The sequence below is a fragment of the Echeneis naucrates genome, chromosome 10 (genome assembly GCF_900963305.1).
Source record: "Echeneis naucrates chromosome 10, fEcheNa1.1, whole genome shotgun sequence".
NCBI lineage: Eukaryota > Metazoa > Chordata > Actinopteri > Carangiformes > Echeneidae > Echeneis > Echeneis naucrates.
In genome coordinates, this window is record NC_042520.1 from 10,370,648 (window position 1) to 10,393,801 (window position 23,154).

General features: G+C 39.9%; 1 protein-coding gene across 2 annotated transcripts in view; it reads left to right on the forward strand.

Annotated features, from left to right (window-relative positions):
• Positions 1-18,888, forward strand: part of macrod1 (mono-ADP ribosylhydrolase 1) — a 97,617-nt gene extending 78,729 nt beyond the window's left edge. Inside the window, exons 6-11 of one of the 2 annotated variants that reach the window (XM_029512754.1) lie at positions 6,554-6,675; positions 8,934-8,964; positions 11,024-11,097; positions 13,998-14,079; positions 15,750-15,779; positions 18,065-18,888. In XM_029512754.1, coding sequence (XP_029368614.1) covers positions 6,554-6,675; positions 8,934-8,964; positions 11,024-11,097; positions 13,998-14,079; positions 15,750-15,754 — 314 coding nt within the window. In that variant the 3' untranslated portion in view covers positions 15,755-15,779; positions 18,065-18,888. The remainder of the gene's footprint in view (positions 1-6,553; positions 6,676-8,933; positions 8,965-11,023; positions 11,098-13,997; positions 14,080-15,749; positions 15,780-18,064) is intronic. The other variant, XM_029512753.1, reaches the window with a different exon arrangement.
• The last annotated feature ends 4,266 nt before the right edge of the window (positions 18,889-23,154 follow it).

Sequence of the window (23,154 nt, forward strand, 5' to 3'; positions counted from 1 at the left end):
TGTGAGACATTCAGCAGACCTTGTTCAGGCAGAGAGAGGATTTGCCTGACTGCCACTGCTGGCAAGTAAACAGAGAGAATGTTGTGAAAAAACGGAAAAGGTACATGTTGAGATGCATGAGTTTGTGGAAAATGATACTAATTTTGGCAGATTTACCAGCCAGGAAGGGAGGATGCAGAAAAAGAAATTAAATCCTAAAACTTAATCCTAAACGAGATCGTCCAGGAGAAACAAAGCCGGTTATGCCAAAAATACTTGGTAAAAAATTCTCAGTAAAGCTGTTAGCAATGAGGTCAAGAATTCATTCAGAGATTCAAGCTTTATTGCACCTGAGAGGGATCATTGAGAGAGCTTAATTTGGCCTTTTTTTTCTACAGGAGACAAATAAACAGGAATAAGTATTGTTTTAGACTGCAGAATGACCCCTTATTCCTGTTCAGCACGACACTGATCCTACAAAAAAATGGTTCACGATCAATAATGTTAGTATGGTGTCCATATACTTTTGGCCTTGTAATGCGTAATTGACCAGAAAAGGTTCCCTGATTAGTAATCAAACTAAAACCTGTGTGTTTTCATTATCATAGTAATACTCTCTCTCTCTCTCACACACACACACACACATCTGTTTGTCATGTCACACACCCTTCAAAAGACAAACATCCACATCCTTTAATACTGGAGTTAACACACACCAGCCACAGCACACTGGCTCCTTCACACATAAATTCCTCACGCATCCTAACATGCTCTGCTAGCTTTCCATCTCCCCATCAAGCCAACACCCACCACCACCCTCTGTGAGCTAGCAGCCGTAACATTGGGTCGGGGAGGAAGAGTGTAGCGTGTGGGGGCGGGGAGGTTGATGTATGATGGAACTAAAGCAACCTTGCCGATCGATAATGTAAACAGGAGCGAAGAGAGGCAGTAAATAAGGCTGACTCCTGACAAAACCGTCTACCTCAGGTGACGGAGAGTGGGGAGGGGGCTGAGGGGAATTTCTAATGGGGGAAGGGAGAAAGGAAGGGAGGGAGAATAATGCAGGGGTAAAGAGGATAATCTAAACAAAGAGGAAGGAGTTGGACAAAGAACGATGGGGAATATGAAAAGATATCAAGGTGACGGAGGGATGGAGGAGAGCTGGATGACTGGATGAGTTAATGGCGATGGAGGGAGACGGGGGTGATGGCAAAATACAAGGAGTGGAACAAAGATGGAAAAATGGGGAGATGGGGAGTAACAAACCAAAAAGGTGGGAAGAACGACAGATGATGGCGTTAGCAGCAAGGAAAAAAATCACCGAGGCAAATCTAGATTCCAGTTCAGTTTTAGCCAAGCCAGTGAATACGTTTCTTTGTGTGTGTGTAGCAGTGACATTTAGCCGATGATATGCAGATGAATGACCACCAAGTGACCCACTGGTGAACCAAAGCATCGCGACCGGTTTGTGAACCTGGCCACTGCTGACTGCTCTGTTGATGCTTTGGCGTGGCTGAAAGACTGTCTGGGGGAACACACTGACTCTGGGCTACTTCACTACTGAAGTAGTTCAGACTGAGTGGAGAGTAAACACACATAACAGCGCAAACAACCACACAACTCGTAGTCAAACACACATGGAGAGTAAATGTGTGCCAAGTTGTCCTACTATGATTACACAGTACTCTTTGGTCTTTTCCGTTTCTTTGTTTTGTTTTGTTTTTTTATTTTATTTCTTTTGCTCATCTTCATATTTGACCGAAGTAATTAAACTGCTGTCAGTGAGTGTTTCATCTGCTGTATACTTTATCTAATTCACTTGTTCTAATCTGCCCCTGCTGCTATTTAAAGACTCATCAGCAGCGTTCTCATACCCTATAAATACAATTGCCTCTCTCTAAGTAATGAATCATAATAGTGATTCAGCCTATAGTCAGTTCTCAGTAGGTCTTAAATTTCCAGTTTTAGACCAGTTTTTTTATTTTTTTTTTTTTCTGGCATGACAGTAAAATGCAATTGTTCCCCTTTAGCAGCTTCAGGGCTTTGCAAAATGCAGTTTTCTGTTCTAAGAATTTTTATTTTATTTTGTTTAGGTACTTTGATGAGGTTGCTTAGGTTAGTGTCTGTAATCAGCTGTCTATCCAGGTTAACTTTGCATAAAAACATTTTACTTGCTGGGTTTTTTTTTGGGGGGTTTTTTTTTGGTCATCTGGGATCGTAAAAATGAACACTTCTGGGTTTTTGAGCTTTAGACAATCCATTTGCAGAGGGCACTTTGACATTTTTATAGACTTGAATTGAGGTACTGAGGTAGGCAGCAGGTAATGAAAGTAATTGTTCGCAGGAGCCCAAGATTTCCTTCACACATAAATCCAATGTGTTATAATGGATTGCTGGTCATTGACTTTAATATTTTGTAGATTTTACATGTATATGCCATGCCATGAAAATATAAAAAAATATCCAGATTGATATCAAGGTAAAGATTTCATGCATGTTGCCTGGAGCTGTAACATCATCTAATCCATAAATCAAATCAGACTAGTTAACTAGTTTTCCGGTATTGTAATTTTTTTTTGCGGATGATTGACAGTCAAATTAAGTGTGAATTAATAAATTCATAAGTTAAATCTTTCATGCCATTTTGCACATATAGTACATTATAAAACAGTGTTTTAGATGTAAGAGAAGCCAATTTAGCTATTTGATGTTGTAGTATCATCATATCTTGCAGTCAGTTCTCATTGAGAAAATTTGTTAACAGTGCTTGATGGCAAGACAACCTGTACTTCTGCAGTTTAGCTGAGATTTGGCCCAAATGTGGACTGAGAGCAGAGCCAGGCACGAGGGACGGAGCTGTGTTAAGTGTGATCCTCCCTTTGCTGATTAGAAATGTTTTTTTGTTTGTTTTTTTTAATTAACTCCATGACACTTACAGAAGGAGGCTGAAGCAATGATTTGTCACTCACTTACCGACACAAGACACTAAAACATTCATTCTTTCTCAGTTGTTGGATCAATATGGCCTGTGCCCATGCACTGTACCCACAATGAATATTGACAGTTAATTAGGCAGATCAGGGAAAATCATAAAATCAGAACTGAGTTAGAGAAGTCTATTTACTCTTTAACATAATTGTGGTTGGAATAATATTTAAACTCAGTTTTATTAAACCATCATTTAAATGTTCTACTGTTAGTGTTGGCATCCACCTCCCATTTTATTTGATAGGAAAGAAGTTATGCCGAATAAACCTTTGATGATCTATGCTGTTTTAGAATATTAGTATCTAATAGCCAAGTCAATGTTGGAACAGACTTTCATTGGAGCACTTACTCTTCTTTCTGTGTGGATTCGTGCACTAAGACTAAGTGATTTCTCGGGGACTGCACGCTCCTTCATCACTAGCGGGCAGTTCGATGAAGGACTGTCATGTTACTCTGAGAAAGTTTCTTTCAGCCCATGCTGGTGTGAGTGGTACATTCTCACACTTTCATCCATACTTCTCAGCTTTTTTTTTTTTTTTTTTTTTTTTTGCAGCACTAAGGCATACACCTAGAAACAGATACATACATGACTTCTCAAGCACACTGGGCTCTGATAAAGTAGATTTTTTGGCATGTGGACTTGTAGCTGACTGGTAACCTGAACAGACAAATGTGAAGTGGGGAAAGGGGAAACACAGTTAGACTAAAATCTTTGGTAGCAAAGATAACAAGGCCAGTAAGGCTCTATGCATTGGGCATTTACCACTGCTGGCCAGAGCCAAAAAGACAGTGACAGTGGATGTCTGTCATCGTTTGACTAGTCCAGACAACAACAAAACCTGGAGCTCTCAAACTTAAAGTAGTCCAGCAGGGGTTTGAAATCATTAATGGTTTGCGATGAGAGATATTAGGGAAGTCTATATGAAAATTCATTCCATGCATCTGATAAGAATTTTATTTTTTTGAAATTGGATCAGCAGATAATGTTTCAAAAAGTCCCAAACAGTCCGTTAAGTCTTTCTGTCTAATGGTCTCCGATCCACTGAGGGTAGGATTAAAGAGCGTCTTCTGGACTTCTTCTGTGCTCGGCAATTGGCAGCTTGTTAAGTGTGTGTGTGAAAACAAAGTGTGTTATTGTCCAGCCTAATATAATTGATAATTAGACTCTCTGTTTTGAATACTACTGAGGTAATTTCAGTATCATTTAATTCATTTTCTAAGTCTTTTGGAAATAAGGTCAGTATACTGAAATGCAGCAGCTATTGCCATATCAGTCATGTTGCCAAATTTGTTTGGTTTTCCTCCCAGCGGGCCAGCTTTTTAATTTGATTGGGTGGTTAAAAATGGCTCTAGGTGACTTGTGGGCTGTAGGGTAATTCTTCTGTTGTTTGTATTGTTTGAGCCTTTTAAAAGTTATAAGACTCTATTCTATTGAGCAGCCAGCCAACTTAGTTTTCCTAGTTTGTTGCTGCTGGTGTGGCCCATTTATCAAGACAGTCAACAGTTGCAGCAGTGGCAGTGACATACAACTTCTTTAAAACACCCTAAGGCATAATGCACTCCAGTTCCAAACTGTATATTTATGGGTTCAAACTCTGCGAAGCCTTGTAAAAGCTGTTATATCTTCTTTATTTTTTTTTCCAAGTAATGTATCCAAATTGTTTCATGGATAATCTTCCTCATGCTGCACTCTGGGTTCACATAAACACGTACTCCTGGAAGTGATATAGCACATCATCAACACATCCTACAGTGTAATAATGGCAAAATTGATCTGCAAAGGGAAAAAAACAGAATATTTCACTCCGTGGGATCCTGTGGAGAAAAAAAAAAAAAAAAAGACGTTACAATATTAGATGGATGCTTTGTCGGAAGGGAATGCTTTCTGTGTGTGTAGAGGCGGTGGTCCGGCTCGGTTTCATCACAGTTTGGGATTCATGCTGAGAGCATCACGCTGAGCCTCATCAGAATGTGTGGTGGAGTTGGCGTAGGCGTGTTGAGGCTGGTCAACCACATTTCGACAGCAGCTCTGTGCTCCTCACTCAACTTCTCGGTATTGGCTGGTCATTCTTTCCTCCCTCTCTCTTTCTCTCTGTTTCCCTCCCTCTCTACCTTCCATTCAGCACACTTCCGTTCATTTGGCCTTTATTTAATAAATTCTTCCAACTGAAATGGTTTTTTTTTTTCCCCCCATTAACTTGACAAAGAAGTAGGATGAATTAGTTGAGTGTTCCAGCTGCAACATGACAGAAAACCATGAAAAATATATTTTGCAAAGCAATTAGACACAGTGAAAGATGTTATTGGTGTAGACTTGCTGAAAGAGAAAGAAAGCTCTTATCACTTATTGCACTTCTGCAGACTGTCCCAGTCAAGCATTTACGTAAGAGTTAGTAGAGAGATCTGCACTGGTGACATGATACATCCCTTGGCAGCCATGATGGAGGTCATTGCATTTTCAGAGTCACAGCTCACGGGCTTGTTTGATCAGGTAACCTGCAGGTTAACACCAAACAAACTTCTTCTTTCAGATTCTTGACTTATTAATTGATGACTAACACCCAGGACACCTGTGTGCGTGTATTTAAACCTGCAGACTGTTTCTGATTGTCCATTAAATGATGCTGTATACTGAATATGGGAGAAGACACAGAGACCCGTATTTGTTGCTTGATTCGGGTCTTCTGAATAGCTGCCCACCACTCAACTTTGTCAGCTATTCAGATCATCAATAATGAGGTAAAAATGGTATGAACATCAATCTTTGACTGGGTGAAATCCCCATTAAGGGGATTCTGAAAAACATAACCTGCCTTTTCCCCTAATTTCCTCAATGACGAACCTGGCTTTCAGTTTTGATATTTGATTTTTCTTTTTGTTTTGTTCTGATACAAGTAGCCCAAATTTGATTTTATAGGTAAGATGATGAATGGGAGACCCCACAGCTGTTTGCATCTTGGGATTATCTCATGCTAATACAATTTACTATCTGTTTTGTCCACTGTCCTGACTAACTGTAGTTGGTGCTGTTGCCCCACAAGAAGAAGGTTGCAGGTTCGGTTCCCGGGCCAGGGGCCTTTCTGTGCAGAGTTTGCATGTTCTCCTCATGCTTGCGCGGGCTTCCCCCGGGCACTCCGGTTTCTCCCTCCGTCCAAAGGCATGCATGTCAACCTCACAGATCGTTTTTGATTTTAGCACTCAGCAGTCTGCATTGGTGATGCCACGACAAATGTTTAGTAAAACCCTACAGTACAAGGCTACTGACCTCCAAGATAACATCACCACTGTTTGTAATGGAAGAAGTGGCCGTTCAGTAAAGCTTTAAAGAGATTTAAAACATGCTATGTGGGATGCATCCATGTCATCTACTTAGTTAGGAGTACAAATATCTAAGGAGCTTCTATGTCACCTGGGCTACAATTTCTTTTTTTTTTAAGTGGAACTAAAGTAAGCATGACTGCCATAATAAGCAATCAATAAATGGTGAAAGAAATTTAACTTGTGACTTTTTTTTCCTTTTATTTTACACATTTCTCTCATACTTTGAGTAGAATTTATTTTCTCATCTCCTTCTGTCTCTTGGCAGATGTGATCCACACTGTGGGGCCAATTGCACAAGGAGGAGTTAAAGAAGAGCACAGGAAAGCGCTGAGGTCGTGCTACACCAACAGCCTGAAAACAGCCACTGAAAATGCTGCTCGTTCTTTGGTGAGAAAAGATGGATGAGATGAAGGGGTGGTTGAAAGTGTTTGCGAAGACAAAAGGGAAAGGAAGGAAAAAACAAACAACAAATAGTGATTAAGTTTCTGTTGCAGAGAGATCAAAGGAGATAAGAAAAACCTGAGATCGCGGTAAAAGAAAGAGGGAGAAATCGGAGAAGGCTGAAGGGAGATACCAGAGACAAGGAAAGGAAAAATGGGCGTAAAGCACAGATGGAGAGGACAGAAGGATAAGTGAAAGGAAGGAAAAGGGAGAAGGTCTGCAGTCAGGACTGGGAAATGAAATAGCACAGGCAGGACTCCAGCAACTTAAAACTGAAATATGAGGTTAGAAAAAGAGTTGAAAAGATTATTTCGAGGAAAAATACATTCAGAAATAGATGGAGGGGGAAAAAAGAACTGCAGGTAGGAGCACTGACTTGTTAGGTTTTATGAAACACTCCAGACAGCAGCTTTCACAGCAGAAAGAGGTGTTAAAGTCAGAGAAAAACATTAAGGCAACATGCAGGAGTAGTGACAGAGGACTCTTAAGTGTCAGATAAAATTAGGTTCAACAAATGTTGTTATAAACTGAAATTTCATCTTCAAGCATAATTGCACGTTTATGAGGGAACAAGATATTTATTTTGCTGAATGTGTGTTAGCTGATCAGCCAAACTTGTTGATTTTTCTTTTCTTTTTTTTTTTTTTACTTCTGCATTTTCAAGCCTTTTAAACTTCTCCTTATTGGTTCACTTTCTTCAATTGATATCCTTTAATCTTCACTGCTCACATCCTGAGCTGCCAGCTCTGCAGTCTGGTTAACGTAACGTATGTAGAGACACAGAGAGCATCCAGGCATCTGCTCATGATTCTACTTTTGACTCCAGATTGAGAGTCTGGCGGATATGTTTTAAGATCACTGGCTGCTTGTCTCAGAACGAAAGATGTGTCATAAACCTGCTTAATTTTGATTTCAGTCGTTTAGAGTTTTAATCCTTCAGATGTTTCTTATGAAAAGCATAATTTTAACCCTGATTACACATTAACTTTATTTTCATTCTGCAACTGCCTCTCTATTCAGTACCATACAATCTTTCTAATGTCAGCTAGCTTCACTGAGTAAGTTTTAAATGTCCACCCGCTTATAGGAACAATGCACGCATGTGCTTAAACGTTGCTGTCTGTAATTTTTTTAATTGGTTGATGCCTAGTTAGAAAGGGAAGGTTCACATGATATTCAGGTCTTATATACCCCCTAATACACCCCCATACATATATGTACATTGAGGAAATTATTTCTGTATGCTCTAATTGTTCTTGCTGTTTGTTCTAAAAAAACAAAAAAACAACCTTTAACATGATTTGATCCAAAGCCCAATGTTAGTATTGCTGAACAGGAAATAAAGTCTTTTTGCAGCTACTAAGCACAGAAACGACTGAAGTGAAGAACTGTGCTTCCTTTGTCCACATAGATGTGACGCTTCAGTTTTGTAGTGATGTCTTATGCTTTTATTATATAGTGAGAAGAGATGACACAGAAAACGTAAAATTGTGGTTCAGGGCCAGTCTCTTGACACTAAGAGAATAATTGAAAGGCATACTTGGGCAAAAAAGCATTCAACAAAACACAAGTGGCTCTTTGTAGAACATACACAGTAAGATCTTAGATGAGGATTTTCAGGTTCTTATGCCCATTTTCAAAGACAAGTTCCCCTTCAGCATTTATCATTATGAATTCCATTAACCAATTGTCTTGTTTTTTTGAGAAATTTATCCTAGGCTTTCACAGCAGGATGAATAAACACTAGTTGTATAGTTTATGTCTCATTGTGAACAGATTGCACACATTTTGAGTCCATTGTGAAAACACACCAGTGTCACCAATTCAACTCGGACTGAAATTCAATAACAGATAATAACGTGACCCTTTTTTGTTATTAGAATATAGGTTATCAACCGAAGTGATTCTTACCTTATTAAGATGCTCATGAAACGTTAGCATTGCCATAATAAAGCCTAGACAGCGGTCCTGTAATAGAAACTCCTTCGATGCCTGGCCTCACCTACAAAGGATAGTGGAAAAAGTTGGACTTTAAGTGGATGTAAAGTGTGAGTGAGGAAAGAGGCTGCTTTAAAAAAAAAAAAAAAAAAAGAACCACAATAGGCACCACTGAGATCCTGCAGGCTGTGATTTCTGAAGGAGAAAAAAATAAATGTTATCGCTTTAGAAACATATTGTAACCACTTTGTTTGTCATCTTTGCAGGCCTTTCCTTGCATCTCCACCGGAATCTATGGTCAGTGTGCCTTTATGTTTGTCTCCTCCTCAGACCAGAATGTAGTGATGTTTTCATCTGTTCTGTAGCTGTGGTATTGCTTTTATTGATGCTGTGAGCACCTAAAGCTGTTGACACAGTCAGGGGTGTGAAGGTGAGGACAGCCTCGAAGATTGGGTTAGAAAATGAATCTCCCCATCTTTAGCCCCGTAATGCCTGACCAGAGAACTAATGAACAGAAAATTCAATGTTTCTTAATCTTAAGTCTTTATTTGGCCCTTTAACAAAATGTAAAAAAAGAAAAGAAAAAAAAAAAGCCACATTTGCCTTTTTGTTTATATTGTATTTGCTACATTGGGCATTACACCCAATTCAGGCAATAACAAAATCATCTGTAACATCTGCATCTTTTTTTTTTCCAAACAGCTGTCTTTTTCAAGGGGGATGGTCTCATAAATGTATATATCAAATATGATTTTCACACCATTGTAGGGTTAAATTAAGTGCTTATGCTGAGAGTACAATACAACATACAAACCACAAAGTCAAAATCCTGCAATTTTTTTGTCCCATCCCGCAACTCCTGGATAACATCGAGCTCAGGGACTGGAGAAAGTGAATGCTGTTGAAGGAAACACAGATAGAGATTTATTTACAAAAAAAGAAAAAAAAATGTAAATAACAACCAACTCATCTTAAAATGACAAAAATAGATTTTAAAATTGAAATACTCCTGAAAAGGCAGAGAAAGATAGAGAGACATATGGGGAATTTGGCCCAGCAGGGAGGAGGACATGGAAACCTCACTGAGTCAGTAAGATCTTTGGCCTCTCACTTTTTCTAGCAACAGGAGAGAGATGTTGGCAACGATCCCTCACAGCCAGAACTCTCCAAGAGCTGCTCCAGCACTATCCTTAACGCTCCTTTCCTGTGTGTGAAGTGGGATTACGGTCAATCTGACACAATCTCTAGCCTAATCTATTTTAATCTGCCGGTTTTAATCCAAGGCCTTAATCTGAAAACCACCTCTGGGCTGCAGGAGATAATGTGGCAAGTGGCACCAAATGGCTCTGCGCTCTGGTTAAACAGAAAGACTGATACTGGGAACAAGCATGTGATGGAAAACACAATCAGTGTGTCCAGCACATAAACAGAGATGTATTGAAGTAACTGCAACCAATTAATAATGAATGTACACATCTGAATACTGAGATAATCTCTCAGTATTTTCTTTACGCAGAACCCAGAACCCTGATCCTGTGACTGTGATACCTAATCTAAAACCAACCTAAACTAAATTCTAATCTGAACCCTTAAAACCCTCAAACACTCATTTAAACTTTTGTTGTCAGGCATCATTGGTGTCCACAAAGCTGCCAGACCCGCATTATTGTGCGTTTGTAGTTTTTGAGCCCTACAGATGTTGTAAAACAAACAGGCAGACACAAACACATTCATTCTGCATTATTTTATTTCAATTTATTTTAATCATTTTTGGCCTCAAGCAATAAAAGAGATAGCACAATAAACCATAGTCGGCCTAAGTTAGCATATATTACATCCCACATGTTCATTTTGGTGCAGCACTGAAACAATACATTATTCAATGCTAATATGCACCTCCATGTATTCCCCTATGTACTGATGTTGAACACACTCGCTCCATGTATGGAATAATTACTGCATAATCACACATTGTGTGATTGTTTGGGCTGAACAGTTTGGCCACATGATAAATTTTCACTGCCTTTGTCTTGCATTTCCAGCAGTGGGGATATTTTTCCAGTGAAAGGTCGCTGCAGCTGAATGAATAAAGAAGCAGCCTGTAGTCCTCCATCTGTTTCCTTCTAACCAACAAGTGTGTTGTGTCTGCATCTTGCCCAAGTAGACAAGTAAGGATGAGAGGAAGTGAGCAAACACAGGATACAATGTTAGAGAAGTAGGAAGAACAGGTACCTGTCTGGGAAAAAAAAAAAAAGAAGCGTGCAAACAGCAACCGAATGGAGACGCGCGGTTCTGTCACTGCATCTGTTCCTGTAAATTGTGTTCATATTTTTTGTTATTGCATGTGTTTGTTTAGGATATCCACCTGAACAGGCTGTGCATGAGGCGTTAGCAGCAGTGAGGGAGTATCTGGAAGCACATCATGACAAGGTGTGTATGTGTGTCGCTGTGTTTGTGTCTGCGTGACTGTCAGTTTTACCTTACCGTTTCCTCCAGGTATTATTCCTTTCACAGCTGCTGTTTTTGTTTTCAGGTGAGAGCAGTGGAAAGGGTGTATTCAGAAAACATGGACTCACACATACACACAAGCTAAACACACATGCCCAAGTTTTGACTCTCATGCTCATGGCAAAGTCTGCGTTTTAATTAGCTCCTTACGGGACTAAACCACACACACATACACTTACTTTCTCTCCAGAGAAACAGCAAGCGGAGAAAAGACAAAATGATGGAATAGATGACTGGAGGGGGGGGCAAGAAGGGTGATGGGACATTGGACCAAAGAGGAAACTTTCCAGTCAGCCGTTCTGCTGACTGAATTAAAAGCCGTTCTGCTTTTAATTCTCCAGCCCTGCTCCCCCTTTTCTTTTAGGTCTCCTCCCACTCCTCTTTTTGGTCTCCCTCTCTGTAACCACCGTGCCATATCACCTCCCAAAGAGGGTGTTGATGATGTTATTGTTAGCGCTGGTGTCTCCAGAGTCTCGAGCAATACCAGTCAAATGATGCCGTCAGCTGCTCGGAGCCCAACAAACAAACATTAAGTGTTACTTGTCTCACCATAAGGACGGCAGTCAAGAAACCTTAAACAGCTGAAAAGGACAACAGAAATCCAAGTCAATGAGACATGTATTTACATTCTGCCCAAGAATAGTTCCACTGTGTGTTTTTTAAGGGGGGAAGAAAGTTTTATTGTAAACAAAAGAGGATGTGAGACCTCGGTAATTTGCATACGTATAAATAAGAATGCTCACCAGAGGAAATTGAGTTTACTCTTTAATTGAGCTGCCTCCCTTTAACGTTGTGTTATGTAGGGCCCATTCTCAGTTGAAGTGCCTTAATGTACAAACAGAAATTGAAAACTGCAGACACATTCAGAAATAAAATGGACCCAGGATGCGGGGTGATGTGCAAGCATGCTGCATCCAGTGTAATAATAAAAATGCTGTAAGAAAGTAACAACCATCCCTAAATTATTAAGGTTTCATTACTGATTTATTCTATGGATTAGACTGAAAGTAGGTTTTTGCTATTTAAGAAAATAGGCTGACAATAAGGACTGTTTATGAGCTGATTCAATCAACTCACAATCATCAAAATCCTTGGACTTAGTTTGTCAGCTGTAACAAGCACAGTAAATGGCAGGTTTGATCATGTATAAATAGTTTGCAGCAGATTCTTTGTAAAATCATAAATACTACTACTAATACTACTACGATTCAGAGAAAGAATGAGCAGCATTGACATTATTAAATGCTTCATTATGTAAAGCGAGCATTTTTTCAGCAGTACCTTTGAGCATGTTTGCAGTTTGACGTTTAAGTAGTTTGTGGCGGTTGCAAGCAAAGCGTTGAGCAAGCAATCAAGAGTTTGTTAAACCTGAGCTTGATCTTACTGTCCAACTTTAAGTCCAAAAAGAAAAAAAACTTGTACTTGTAGTCAGATTGTTTTCTTAGCTGCTGTTTCCAGCAGCAGTGATGAACCTCTGGCTTGCTACAGGCTGAAAATCACGGATAGGTTGTTTGTTTAAAGTCTGCTTGTATCCGTGCGTTCTCTACAGCAGGTTAGTGAAAACAAAACAAAGCAAAGCCAGATGAAAACTGAAAAATAAACTTTGCTGCAGTCTGCCTTTCTGTTTGAGAGAACAGCTCTGTGCTTCCTTTAAAGACAGTTGTGAGAGAGCCCATTACAGTCACTTGATGTTCTTAGCTTTGCCATCTCCAAGGTCTCTGATGCAATGCTATCAATATGTGCTCCCCACTGCTGCCATTTTCTGGAGGCCATTTTGCATCTCTCCTCAAAAGTATGTGCCTTAATTTGAATCAGTGAGGCAGCAAAATGTCGCAAGTGGAAGCAACTCTGCATGGAGGTTAGCGATTTCGAACCTTAGCCCAGGGGATGTAGTTACATAGCGCACATTCTCATATCTTCCCTTTTAGCCTACATTCGAATTCTGGCGAGTGATGTTAATTGTGCAACAAGCTGTTACTGACAAATGCGGGCTGCAGGCTGGTAGGCTGCTGAAATGACTGTGAACCCAATGAGACTTAAACTCCCACATCAGGCAGAGAATCATAAGAACACCCTTGCTGTAAAATGTACCACCTCACTCAGAGCAGAGAAGTCAAACCCTTTGTGGAGACATTAGCTGGTAATAATGTTTGGAAAATTAGAGAGTACAGTGCATTTTATATCCCTAGAAAGATAAAGCAGACAGTCAACAGGCTCCATTCTGTATTGTGTACTGTGGTGTGTGTCCAGCTATATAGAGCATAATGTATATGTTGTAGACTGCAGAGCCAGGATCTAAAGAACACAAGAGCACAGAGCATAAAAACTGTTGTAAAACAGCTTCACTCACACGACCAGTGTCTTAATATTATTTGAAAGCTATTATGTTTATGGCTCTGTGTGTGTGTGTTCCTCCATCCTCTGGATGCCAGATACACACACAGTATATAACACTCAGAGGCACACAGTAAAAAACACAATTACTTTTCTCCCCATTATAAACACATCCACAGAAACACACATTTGTACAATAAAACTACTCCCCTATCTCACCTCTTCCTTTATTTTCTCTATCTCACTCTTTGTTGCTGTCTTTCTCCAGCACTGTCCCCAGCATGCACTGTAATAAGCACTGTCTTGTGTCATGATAATAATAGCGAGCTAATAGGGGAGTAATGGACTGACGCATTAGCTGCGTTCTCTAGACATTGCCGCCATACAATGTCACACACTGTTACATTGTTCCTCTTCTGCCACTGATAAATTCATGGTTAGTGCATATGCTTGTCATAAAGGTCATTGAATATGTGTGTGTGTCTCAGCTGGACAGAGTCATCTTCTGCGTGTTCTTGCCAAAGGATAAGGAGCTGTATCTGCAGAATCTCCCACTCTACTTCCCTGCTGGTGAGCCGTCTCTCTCTCTCTCACACATACACAGACACACACTGTCATACACATACACCCCGACATATGCACTTTACAGCTCTGGCTGGAGAGACACATAGCGTGTGCACATTCAGGCCATTACACAAACTGTCTGAATACACACTTAATTGTGTTCAGGTAGAGTAAATAAACATACACATTACTACACAGAATACAGTAATAAAACAGGTTAGATCGTCAGGAACGTGGTATGTTTTATCAGATAATGGCATGAGTCTGACTTGATGGGCATGTGATCAGTATTTTGTCTATTTTCTGTTTATTAGCTCAGCCTTTCACATCACTTCTACTCATGAAATGATCATATTTATTCATTTAATTAGTTTCGTTTACATCTCAAATTATGATGATTAATAGTAAATATAACAAATAGTGATCTGTGTGACAGGCACTGTAAGTTATGACTGAATCATTTGAGTGAGAAACATTAAGACATATTGTGCAAAATATTTTACTTCTTAATCTTGATACCACAAAAAATTGAACACTAGTTTTTCTTTTTTGAAGTATTTATTGGGACAGCTATTCCCAACTTTAATGTGATTCAAAAAGAGGACGAATATCGTCCATGTGACTGGATAGGACATATTTACTACAGTCAAGTACGATAAAATTGTTTGAAGGATTAGTGACAGCTTTTTGGGAATACACTTGCTTATTTGACTTTCAAGCCGGTGTGCTACAGTGTGTTTATGGAGCTGGACTATAGATATTGAGATGTTAGCTTAAAAAAATCTGTTAGCACCAGTTCATTGATTACTGTGTTGTATCCTGCTCTTTTACTTGCAAACATTATTACACTTTAAATTTGAGCGCTGTGTAAATCCATGTGACAACATTGAACTGTGCGGTTAATGGAGCATCATTAATGTATTTAGTCTATCCACGGAGGTCACCAATATGTTTGTGTTAGTTTAAGGAGAGTTTTTATTTTTCTCTCTCATCATTTTTACGGTTTACTATATAAAGTATTATTGAGCTGTTACCTAAGAATTCCTGGTGCTGCTTTGGAATAGGGCCAACTCGGATTAACATGTTGTAAAGATGAATGCACATGGACACACATGTCAAGGTCTGTGACACATTTGGCAGCAAGTCAGTGAGAGACTTTTAGTCAGCAGTTTGGCTGCAGAAGAAATAAGTAGGTGCTGGACAGGAGCATATTTACAGGAGTTAAAGGAACTGCTGCTAACGTCTTACCAGAGCAATCTCAATCCTCAGAGGTCAGGCTGCAGGTTTTTTGGCATTATAAAGAACGATATAAGGCATGCTGTTGAACTGTTTTGACTCATCAGTGTGTACATCAAAATGTGGCTTAGTGTAGACAACATTACACATTTTCTCAACATATTAGACACTTGATGTGCTTCAAGACCTGGGAAGTCACATTCACTACACTCAACTGTTGTTCTAACAAGCTCACTCTCAACAAAGTAAACAAAAAACCAACAAAGTGAATTTCCCAACGTGCTGAAATATCCTTTTATTGGTGTTCAGACCTGGGTGGAAGAACCGAGCAACTAAGAACATGTTTGTGTGTTTGTGTATGTCCTTTGGGTCTTTATTGGAAGGTCAATTCTTATTCATGCATCTGTGCTTTGCATTCATCTCTGTGCCCACCTCTTTAGCCTGACCAACGACAGAAGCCTATATTTCAGGTAATCAGCCCAGCGTACATTCAGTTTAATGCTTTAAGAAAAATAACAAAATTTAGTCCGTGTGAAAGTGGGCAGCCCCAACCCGTGTGTGAATGATAAATTGTTTGTCATAGCAGGGAAGCCTAACATTTTCTCCAACCAGCACTTGTCATATTTTGGGAATAAATTGCCTGTTTGGTGCCTCAGTTAAATGCAAATGGTCTTTTTCATTTTGTGCAACCCTGAATGTAAGTAATGGGCACTGCTGGCCTCAAACTGGTGAGCAAACTTTTGCATAGGGAGAAAATGTTAAAAGCATTGTTGTGAAATGTGTTGTGTTTAAATGAAAAAGCATGAAAACGAAAGAAATAAATATGCAAACTTAAATCTCCAAGGCGCTTCTTTCCATTAGCGACTTCTGACTCACATGTTTTTTTTTTTAGACTAACTATAGACTAAAAAGAAAGTAGTGTGGCTTTATTGCAGATTGATCTGTGCGCTTAAATGAAGTTTGGAAAATACGTAAATTTCATGTTGGCTCGAGCTGTGACGTGAGGACTTCACCCATTTGTTTTGATTACACGTGTGATTGATAGTGTTTTAATGGCCAGCAGTCTGGGCTCCTAAGCATGATCAGTCATTCACTCAATTATTCAAATTAAGCATTGGTATTACAACTGCAGCCATAACCTCTAATGACATGCTTTACCTCTGCTATAAATCAAACTCACCTCTCATCTCCAAAACATTTTGAGTGCAAGGTCTCAACCATCTCATGCTTTCGGCTTTCATAAAGCAGCTAGATTGTTTTTTCATCGTTTTTGGTGTGCTGTTGATGTTACAGCAAAAAAAATTCACAACATTAAGCCGAAAACAAAGTTGCTATGGATGAATCCTGCACGTGTATGGTGGCACAGTCCTGTCTTGAATTGGTTAAGACGTTAGCTGACTAAACACTTGAACCTGAATTGGGGTTCTTTTTAAGAATTTCATAATTTCTTTCAGTAGCAAGGAATTTTCTTAAGTTGACATCCAATAATAAACAGCAGAGAAACCTGCTGTTTTCTTAAATAAATGGAAGGATTTCTTGGTTCCGGTGGCAGTTGAGTCAATGCAACAGCAAAATGCCCCCTGAGGTTTGAATATTTCATTCAGTGTAACTGTAACACGTGGCAGACAGTTTCACTTTAAAAAAAAATACTGTTTAACACATACCATAAACTGAGGATTTAAATACTTCCCCTACATTCCCTGACAGACAGAGTTAAAGAAGGGCAAGAGAGAAAAGAAGAGCAGCCCATTAAAAATAAGAGCAGAATCCAATCAACTTTGCAGCCATATCTCTCACATAAGCTTCAAATTCAGACATCGGGTTAAGAGTCTTAATTTTTTGATCTTTTTGCAGAAAGACGTGGCTGATACCAGAAAGGACTCTGTCTCATTTGGATGTCAGTGTCAGGGAAGATCAGTTGCTAAAAATAAAGAGGATCTCAGACTTTGATGGCCCTGTACTATCTGCTTCATACTAAAGAGTGCTTCCTATATGAAAAGGGATTCATGACAGACAATGGTGAATAGCTACAAAACCCACATTAACATACGCTACATTTATGTGTAATTCTGATAATGAGTAGTTACTGAATATTTGAACATACAGGAAAATGGATTTTGATCATCAGACCGTCAGAGTTATGGAGTCTAATATCTTTTATCTGATGAAACAAAATCTTTGCTTTCAGTCCACATGCTGAAAATTGTAGCAGCGACACTCTGGAAACATAAAATCAGAAGTTTTTCATCTTAATGCTGGTTCAGTTGACCAGAAAGAGGTTATTTTCCAAAACGGCAGGTGTGCCCCTTTAAAAGATCTGTGCTAGCTGTTAGTGTCTTTCTCACCTAATGGATGTGCAGCAGATTTTGTAGCAGCAGTGAGTGAGCAGTAGCGGTGCTTGGCTGGTAGATGGACCGGAACTGTCTGTCTGTGTGACAGAGCTGCTGCAGGCAAGCCTCCAAGTCTGCGCTATAAACCTTATGTGTCTCCAACAACTGGCACTAGCTGTCTGTTTGATGTGAGTGTAAGTCTGTGTGAGTGTGTGTGTTTGTGTTGCCGTGTTTGCATGATTTGAGTGTGTCCTTAGCCACGATGGACTGACGGTGAGTAATCCCCACCTAACAGATTCCTTTGAAGCAACCAGATGTCCCAAAAGCCAAAATGCTATTAACCACTGCATGACCATGATAAAACACTCTCTTTCCTTGTTTTAAAGCTATCTCTCTCTCTCTCTCTCTCTCTCACTCTCTCTCAGCCCCCACAGAAGCCACTGTCAAGAGTAAACTCTGAGAGAGTGGATCAGTCAGATTTTGCTGCTGCGGATACACACTGCTATGCTCAATATCCAGATGCTTCCTCCCCACTGTCGATGCAGATCAAGACCTTCCTCGGCCTGAGTACAACTTATAAAAATATGATAGCTTGTTTTCGGAAAGGCTTGCTGGCCTCCTGCTGATGCTGATTCTTTTTGCTAAATTCCCTATTAATGGTTGAGGTGAAGAGAGGTGGAAAGATGTAAGTGTGAAGTGATGTTGATAATCCTTGAGAAAAAAGGACTGTGTGCACCTTAAGTTGAACTCAGACTTGATCCCCTATAGTCTGTGATAAGTGTAACTCTCAAAAGCTTATTAAAATTAATCACACAGCCCTCTGTGTGTGTGTGTGTGTGTGTGTGTGTGTGTGTGTGTGTGTGTGTGTGTGTGTGTGTGTGTGTGTGTGTGTGTGTGTGTGTGTGTGTGTGTGTGTGTGTGTGTGTGTGTGTGTGTGTGTGTGAATTGATTATTTCTTGGGATGCAAAAGAGGTCAGTGAGCTGCACATCACAGGGGATCTCCTCACATTAATATTTTCAACTTCGTTTTCTCTTGTCTGCATGTGAAGGACACAGGAAGACACTGTTTATCTGACAACAGTAGTTTAAAGCCAGTTTATGGGCTATTTAAGCACAATTTTAAAATATTTGTCCTTTAGTATTTCTGTTTATGCTGCATTATCCAAGAGATGCTGCCAAGCAAAATTTCGTTGTATTCTGTACAATGACAATAAAGCTCATCTTATCATCTTATTATACGTGCGCTTCACCGCAATTCAGAGGGAGAAATTGAATGTTCTGCTGCATTTTTTTTATTTGATTCATAAGCGCAAGCTCCTGGTTACTTTGAAGATTCATAATTCAAACACAAAGCATGTTTCTTTCTAAAATGGTCCTTTGCAAGATTAAGGTGTGTACCAGTCCCTACAATAGCCTGCAGTAACACTGGTGCTGCAGCGAATGTGAGATAATAACAGACACAAAGTTTGTGTGTTTTACAATGGTTCTAAAATCTCAACTGTCACAATACAAGTCCACTTTAAGTTCCACCAGTCCATCCGTTATATACACCATTACACTTACTGGAAATTTAAAGACATCTGTTCATCTAAACGTGAATATCTTGGACTTTGGGAGAGAGCCGGAGTACCAGAAACTCGGGCACAGAGAGAGCACACAGACTCCACACAAAAAGGGCCAAGAATCCTGGGACTTCTTTAGAGCAGCTATGTTTGACTGTGTCAAACATAGCTGCAAACAAGTGTGCGTCTCTGTCATTTGTAGCTGGCCAGGTTTGAGCATTTTCGCCTTAAACAGCTTCCTGCTACATTTGACAACTGTGAGAGCAAAACAAAACATTATAGTTGTGACTGAACAGGATGAGCTGCCCATAATTCACTGTAAGGCTGAGTGGTGCTGCACACTCAGGTGATAAAGGTCAAGCCTCCTTGTTCCCGGCGTGTTGGACCGCAGGTCTGCTGTATTTAGGTGTCCTACTATGTATTATCATCATATAATTATTGATGGCTGATTTAAGCACATTTTAGTTACAATCCATAGCATTTAGAGTCCAACATTCTTGTTTGTAATTATGTATTACATTGTAGTGCATTCCTGCAAGCCAGCAATATAATTTAACAGTTTTTCGCTTTTTTTTTTTTTTTTTTTTTTTTTTTTTTTTAGGTGACTGCAGCACCTGTTCATTTTTAAAATTTTGAATCCGCCCTCTCTTCGCTTTTTTTTTTTCTTCCTTTGTTTCTCTTTTGTCTGCATGCTGTCCAATTCCCATCTACCCTAGCTGCCTGTCTGCCTGTCAAAACACACCATATGTGTATTTATCCAGGCTCCATCATGCCCCTCGATTCATTGCATCTGTATGAGGTTTTAATTGTTTGTTGCAGGATGTGGCCATCACGTGTCGGTGGGACGCAGGCGGTGATTTGTGTGAAGCGAAATGAGTGTTTAGTGAGCCGCCGTCCCGCCCCATGACTTTCATCTGCCAACAACCATCTTTATTGATTCCAAACAATCTGCCACGGTGGCGCAGACGCACAAGGAGGAGGGAGGTGCAGTGCTGGGCCAGAGGAAGGAGAGTGGTTGCAGGGGGAAAAAATAAACTACAAAGAATATCGACAGGAAATTGGGAGATGCCCACTTTTTGTAGAAAAGCTTTGTCTGTCATGAAAGGGATTGTGTTTTCCTCTCCTGAGCTCTTTGATTCTCGCTGTGTTTCAGCCTCTTCCTTCTCTCTCTTCATCCTCCTCCTCCTCATCATCATCTCTCCTTGCTGTTTTACTCTACAGGATGGTGGAAAAAATAAACAGATGGAGGGAGGGATAGAGAGGCAGAGAGAGGAAGGATGCAGGAGTTCAAACTGAGCGAGGGGTTGGGAAAAAAGGTGGGGATCAAGGGATGGGAGGATGCAGTGCTGGTGGGAGGATGAAGGGATGGAGAGCCTGATGAACTCATCTAAAGGCACTCCGGGTTTTTTAATAAGCAGCAGACTGTGAAGCTACTCTCCGACTAGTCACTCAGAATAATGAGAGAGATGGGGAGAGAGAGACAGGATGAAAAGACAACTAGACTCATTATCCTCTGACCAATTTTCATCACTATCCCGTCAGTAATCGCTCCCTCCCTCTCTTTCTTGGTCTCTTTTCCTCAAACAGTCCACAGTTCTGTTTGAGATGACAGATGAAGAGCAATTACGCTAACTGTTTCGTTAACTTGAAGGCTTATCCCCTGCCATCTTCCTGAACATACACTGATAATCCTGTTGGCCCTGAAAATTACTCGCTGCTCACCGCCAACACACCTGTGTGTGCGCACGGATATGAGTGTGTGTGCTTTTAATACCTTTAATGGCAGAGACTCCATGTGCAAAACGGATGTGGAGGTGTGTGTTGGAAAATGTCAAATGCATGTGCTGCTAACAGGAGGAAAGTGAGCTCTCAGGTGTTTGATGAAGAATTATTTCAGGCTGATGACTACTGCTGCTGACTTTGTTCATTACAGTCTAGCAGGTTACTGCCTTGTCAACATTTCAAAATTTTCTTGGCACTTAAACATATCTGCTGCCGCTCTGCTTGAGTTTCTCCCACCAGGGAGTCTCGGAATAAGCTTCAAATTGTTAGTCTGTCTGTTTGTTTATTGCTTTTGCATTGTGTCATTTTAATCTAAGTGCTTCTCATTCAGCAGCTGCATTGCTCTGTTGGTGCGCTGTTTCTAGTTTGGCTGAAACGCTCTTATATAAAATGAGGGAAATTGGCGGTTTTGCAATTCTGCTGAATGATTTCTTTCTTTTTTTTTTATTGTTGTGCCACGCTCTCCGAATGTGGTTCTCATTTTGCTGTGTCTCAGCTGTTCATTGTGTTGTTCCAGGCCTGGGTAGCACAGCTAATTGCTGTGTGATAACCTAATTTATTTCTATGCAGGTTTTGTCAAATACAGCAATGTGACTCACATAAGGTGTGTGTTGTAGATAAAGGCTTTTATTCTGCAATTTTCAAAATAAAAATTGCTAAGGCTTCACAATAAATATGTTTGCTGAGATAAAATTTGGGGCAGCTATTGTAACCACTGAAAGTGTGAAGATAGTGAAATATATGCTCTATAGTGCCCAACAAATTCCCAACGACTGGGGAAGAAAATGTCCATGACACGTTGACTTCTCTCTGCTAAAAATTCCATGTTGGAAAGTGTTTTGTTGTGTAATTCATTGTGTTACTCCACAGCTGCCACTTACAATGTGCAATGATGATGAGTGATACACTTAAAGGTTTCCTGCTCACCACAGAGGAAACTACTGTGTTACATCAGAAGATGTGGATGGGGGTGTGGTTCCAGACACTGCTGTCATGGCTGTGACTGGCTCATATAATTCTGATTCCCCGTTCGCGCTGTTGCATCATTTAGGGCAGGATAAAATTAAAATGGTACTCTTCCTCTGCATTAATGGACTCAGTTTACCTCACGAACACCGCTCCAACAACTTTCCAGCTCAACACTGCTGTAATGGCAGTGACACCTTATGTCCTGGACACACCAGGACATAAAATGGCAGATCAATTATTTGTAAGAGAATCTACACAAAGAAAAGATCTTTGACACAGAAATCTCCATTATTGGCCTATAACAATCTGTCCTCTATGAGGGAGCTGGGGAGTTTTACCGCATTTACTTTTATGTGGCTTCCTCTGGTGCAGTAAAGACTATTCCACAAAGGGGCTGTGGTTTGCAGGCAATTATAAAGCAGGAGTAAATTTTTCTTTTTGTGGTTTATTTATTTATTTATTTATTTATTTATTTAGATAAAACATATAAAGTCTTTGTCCAATTAGTGGCCAATTTCCAACATGCGTGACCATCAACCTTCTTCACTCTGAGAGCTCTGTTGTCTCCCTTTATGGTGCGACGGGCATTAAACACATAACAGACAGATGTTTCAAGTTCATGTTTCCTGGACATTCTCAAATTATAGAATTATAATTATATTTCTCGTTCTTCTCTACATAAAATAAATGCAGCAATAGAATTCATAGAAGTCATTTATATGAGAAGGATGTCATTCAGTTTGTCTCTCATTGAAGCTGCAAAACTGAGTGAGGAACTTTGATATGACTGCTTTATAAAAGTAACACACAAAACAAGTGTTGTTAATGTCACAATTAATCACAATTACTTAATAGCCCTTAATTATGCCTAATCATGCGCATAAACGTGCTTCAAAGGTGGTTAAGCGCCAATCACAACTGTAGAGAGCATCAGTTGTAAGCAACAGACGACAACTGTTGGAGCTTCAGAATTTTGCATTTATACGTCAAGAAAAATCGTGACGGCATGTAAATGGACAGTGCTTTTGAGTGAGAAGCAGTAGTTGCCATATTCATTTCTCTGAAGTGCCCATGTTCAAAAAGAACTCACAGGGAAGGTAAATTAGAGTTAGACCTCATGAAACCAATTGAAGGCGCCGTGGTGTGGACCCTGGATTTGGAGGAACGAAGATGAATTGTATTGTACTGCATTTGTATATAGT